The sequence below is a fragment of the Microtus ochrogaster genome, linkage group LG5, assembly GCF_000317375.1.
Source record: "Microtus ochrogaster isolate Prairie Vole_2 linkage group LG5, MicOch1.0, whole genome shotgun sequence".
Lineage (NCBI taxonomy): Eukaryota > Metazoa > Chordata > Mammalia > Rodentia > Cricetidae > Microtus > Microtus ochrogaster.
The window spans coordinates 471,440-476,539 of NC_022031.1; the positions used below are offsets into that span (position 1 = coordinate 471,440).

At 41.2% G+C, this 5,100-nt stretch overlaps 1 protein-coding gene across 1 annotated transcript in view; it reads right to left on the reverse strand.

Annotated features, from left to right (window-relative positions):
- The window catches only part of Mrps28 (mitochondrial ribosomal protein S28), a 124,866-nt gene that overhangs the window by 94,545 nt on the left and 25,221 nt on the right, over positions 1 to 5,100 (reverse strand). Inside the window, exon 2 of the mRNA XM_005361794.2 lies at positions 1,835 to 2,016. Within this exon, the coding sequence (XP_005361851.1) occupies positions 1,835 to 2,016 (182 nt within the window). The remainder of the gene's footprint in view (positions 1 to 1,834; positions 2,017 to 5,100) is intronic.

Consider the following 5,100-nt stretch of genomic DNA (forward strand, 5'->3'; position numbering starts at 1 on the left):
ACAAATAACATAAAATATCTTGGGGTAATAACTCTACTCACACAAGTGAAGGACCTGTATGAAAAGAACTTTAAATCTTTGATGAAAGAAATCAAAGACATCAGAAAATGGAATGATTTCCCATGCTTTTGGGTAGGTCGGATTAACATAGTGAAAACGGTAATCTTACCAAAAGCAATCTACAGATTCAATGCAATACCCAGCAAAATCCCAGCATAATTTTTCACAGACCTCAAAAAAACAATACTCAACTTCATATGGAAAAGCAAAAAACCCATGATAGCCAAAACAATCCTGCAAAATAATGGAACTTCTAGAGGCATCACCATTCCTGACTTCAAATTCTACCACAGAGCTACAGTAATGGGAACAGCTTGTTATTAGCATAAATACAGACAAGACAACCAAAGGAATCTAACCGAAGACTGGGACAGCAATCCATATGCCTATGAACACCTGATTTTTGACAAAGAAGCTAAAATTATAAAATGGAAAAAAAGAATCTTTGCTGACATGTAGAAAAATGCAAAGAGATCTATATCTATGCCATGCACAAAACTCAATTCCATAGATCAAAAACCTCAACATAAAACCAACCACACTGAACCTCATAGAAGAGAAAGTAGGAAGTATCTGTGAATGTATTGGTACAGGAGACCGCTTCCTAAATATAACCTCAGTAGCATAGACACAAGAGAAACAATTAATAAATGGGACCTCCTGAAATTGAGAAGCTTCTGTAAAGCAAAGGACATGGTCAACAAGACAAAACAACAGCCTATAGAATGGGAAAAGATCTTCACCAAGCCCACATCTGACAGAGGTCTGGTCCAAAATATACAAAGAACTCAAGAAACTGGACACCAAAATACCAAATAATCCAATTATAAAATGGGGTACAGATTTTTTTTTTTTTGGTTTTTCGAGACAGGGAATGGGGTACAGATTTAAACAGAGAACTCTCAATAGAGGAATCTCAGATGGCCAAAAGACACTTACGGAAATGCTCAACTTCCTTAGCCATCAAAGAATGCAAATCAAAACAACTCTGAGATACCATCTTATACCTATCAGGACGGCCAAGATCATAAACACTGATGACATCTTATGCTAGAGAAGATGTGGAGTAAGGGGAACACTCTTGCATTGCTGGTAGGAGTGCAAACTTGTACAGCTGCTTAGGAAATCAATATGGCAGTTTCTCAGAATATTAGGGATCAATCTATCTTAATATCCAGCAATATCACTTTTGACCATATACTCAAAGGATGCTCAATCATGCCACAAGGGCATGTGCTCACGCTACTGTTCATAGCAGCATTATTCATAATAGCCAGAACCTAGAAACAACCTAGACACTCCTCAGCTGAAGAATGGATAAGGATAGTGTGGTACATTTACACAATGGTAAAAACTAATGACATTTTGAAATTTGCAAGCAAATGGACAGAAACAGAAAAAAAAATTCTAATGAGGTAACCCAGACACAAAGAGAAAAATATAGTATGTACTCACTCATAACCAGATATTAGGCATAAAGCAAAGGATAATCAGCTTATATTCCACAATCCCAGAGAATCTAGACAACAAAAAGGACCCTAAGAGAGACATGGATCTACTAAGGAAGGAGAAATAGATAAGCTCTCCTAAGTCAATTGGGGGAGGGGGTGAGTATGGCATTGAGCCTGAGGGATCCATCCGCCTCCCAGCACTGGCATTACAAGTGCATGTTCCACACCTGGCCTTCTGTGGTAGTTCCAGGGTTGGAACTCTGGTCCTTAAGATTGCAGAACAAGCAATTTACTGTCGGTCACTTGAACATGATTCTACTTACTCGCCATCCACGTCCGGTCTTTTACAAACACAGTGAAACTTGCCACCGAAATCTATGTAGAGATCATCCTCCACAATATGAAAGATCCGCCCAATGACCAGTTTGTCCTTGGCAGGCCCCATCTGTGTCAGTGGAGAGTGTCTCAGCATGGAAGCAAAGGATTCTACATTTTTTGGAGACTCCTAAATATGAGAAAAAATATATTTATAAACATGAAATCCATCAAAAAGATAAGAGTTAAATTTAACAGGAACTTAAAGAGGAAATTCACAAAACCAATCTGCTGTACACCCACAGTGTGCAGAATGAGTTCAAGACCAAAGTGGAAGCTTACTCCACACTCCTCATTCCTCTTCCTCCCTTTCCTTCTCACAGGCGGTAGAGGAGGCAGCAGACTGACTCTCTGAGCCTCAGCAAAGGCAAGGACAACAGGCAGGACCTGGACAGTGCTATCAGGTCCTGGCTCCTGCGCATGTCCAAGGAGGCCACACTGAACTCACTCCCAGAACCTAGAGAGTGATTTCATCCCAAATGCCAGTGCAAACGTTAATTTCTGTCATAGAATAATGCTAAACAAATGGGGTTTATCTCCACACCCTCTTCTTTCTCTGATAGGATTCACGCTGCAAACTCTCCAGGAGTCTTCTGCAGCATCTACTTGAAAGCTGAACACAGGATGCTGTGAGAGTTTTTATTCTTACAATTGCTTCCAGCAAGCTTTGTTAGAGACCTGTAAATACAAACTGGTGTTTTCTAGTCCTCTTTAATTTGAATATGGGATGTGTGACAGATGTTGGTGCAAAGCACAACGTTTCTATTTGTGAGAGCAAATTACAAAGAAATATTAATTTGATGTGACTACACCCTGAATTATGAATGAGTTTTACATGCTACTCAAGGATTATTAATCATTTAGTGGCACGTACCTTCAATTATACAACTACATTTGTAACAGAACTTTAATGTGGTGCTCTGAATTACAACTTAATTGCTGCTCCCATGAGGCCCTGGGTCGACCCACAGATTGAGAACCACTGTCCTAGCGGCTCAACAGTGCCCAGCCCTGAACAGAGCAGAGTCACACCAAGTAAGCCAAGAAGAAACAAGGCAGGCACCACGTTCCTTTGCTGGAAGCCACTAAGTCACCCACACAGTCAGCACCAGAGTGGCTGGGAAAACCAGGCAGATATCAATGTAGGGTCTCACTGTGCTTGTAACCAGGGAAGTCTCCATCCACACTGGCCCCTACCAGGTTTCTTCTTTTAATGTTTTTTCAGCTGACTCATTAGAGCCATAGCCATGTAAAACAAGAGGCCCAGAAATGAACTGTGTACTCAGGAGCCACTCCTAACACACAGTCTCCTTCATAACCATGAAGAGATGCGTGGGCTAAGAGCGTGAGGCAGCAGGTGTCACTTCCCCTCTGGTTTAGAAAACAGTATGCTGAACTATCTCATAAAGATTCCCTTGGGCTGGCAAGACGGCTCAGGGGGAAGCTGCTGACACCCACTAGGTTGGAGAATTCAGCAAGGTGCCCTCTGACCTTTGCAGGCAAGCTGTGACATAAGCACACACACAAATCGGTGGAAATAAAATTATTCCCTTGAGATTTTTAGTAAATCTATTTTAAAATATCTATTTCATTCTACGTTTTTCGACATCAAATGGAAACGAAGCATTTCTTCTGTCACCTTTGCCTTTCTCACATTGTACAGTAGGGACAACCGTGTCTTCACTGAGGGAAAGGACTTCACACAAGCACAGGACTCCTGGGTTAATTCCTAAGTTTGTCCTTCAACTGTACAGTTGTCATTACTCACTGGCTTTTGAGAGTCATTTAGATAATCAGACAAAAATTAATAATTAAGATCCTTCCAACAGATAAAGCATCAAACACAGATAAATGCACTGGCAAATTTCACCAAACATTTTAGAAAGAAATTATTCAAATTTTCCACAATTTCTTTCAGAAGTTGGAAAGGAAAGCACTACTTCTCAATTTGTCCATGAGGGCATTATTACCTTAAGGCCAAAACACGCAGGACATGACAGCAGGCAGAGAACTATAGACCAGACCTTCAGTGAATACAGACTCAACTATCTATAATAAAATAGCAGTAAACTAAATCCAACAACATATAAAAGAATTATGCCACACAACCAAGTGTGGTGTAACAGAGTCAACATACAGAGATCAATTAATGTAACCCATCAAATCAATAGAGTACAGAAGAAAACCACATGACCATGTCAACAGCAGAAAAAGTCTAGACAATATCCAATATACAGTCATAAACACTCTCACTACACTAGGAATAAAGGGGAGCACTTCAACTTGATAAAGAGTGTCTTCAGACAACCCCTCTAGCTACCGTAATTAATGATTAGAAACATGGAGATCTCTCTACCGAACTGAGAAGGAAGGCAATGAATCACTCTCTTTGGCATGGGATTAGAAGTCCTCACTAATTCATTAAGGCAGGCAAAAAACAAAAACAAACAAACAAACAAACAAAAACTAAGCAAAGAGTGTACAAAAGAAGAAACAAACTATCCTGAAAAGAGATGATCATCTCTATAGAAGGCAGGGTGGTGGTGGCACATGCCTTTAATCCCAGCACCTGGGAAGCAGAGGCAGCTGGATCTCTGTGAGTTCGAGGCCAGCTTGGTCTACAAGAGATAGTTCCAAGACAGCCAAGGATACACAGAGAAACTTTGTCTCGAAAAACAAAAACAAAAACAAACAAAACCCAAAAACCCTCAGAAGGACAAGGAATGAGAGCTAGCTTATTCACTGGATTGCTCAGCACACACCCTTCACCCTTCTCGGCATCACATAGAACTGGAGTGCGTCATGACACAAGCTTGTGACCCCAGAGCTCAGGTTGACTCAAGAGAATCCAAGTTTCAAGGCCATCTTTGCCACATAAAATTAAAAGCTAGCTGTTGCTGCTATTTTAATGTAAGCTAATTTAATTCTTGGCGGGGGGGGTCAGCCTGTGCTACAAGAGATCCCACCAAAAATGAAAATATCAATAAGCAACTCTGCTCCCCCTGAAAGCAGTGATTACAACAGGTTTACAGGACATCCGGGTCTGTCAGAGGAGCCATCATGCTTGAGGGGCAAATAAAATTACAAAAGGAAGCCAGGCTCACATTCTCTCTCTCTCCCCCCCCTTCTCATCCCGCCATTTCCACCCTTCCCCCCTCCCACCTCTTTCTCCCATCCTCTCCCTTTGCCCTTCTCTTCCTCCCTCCCTCCCTCC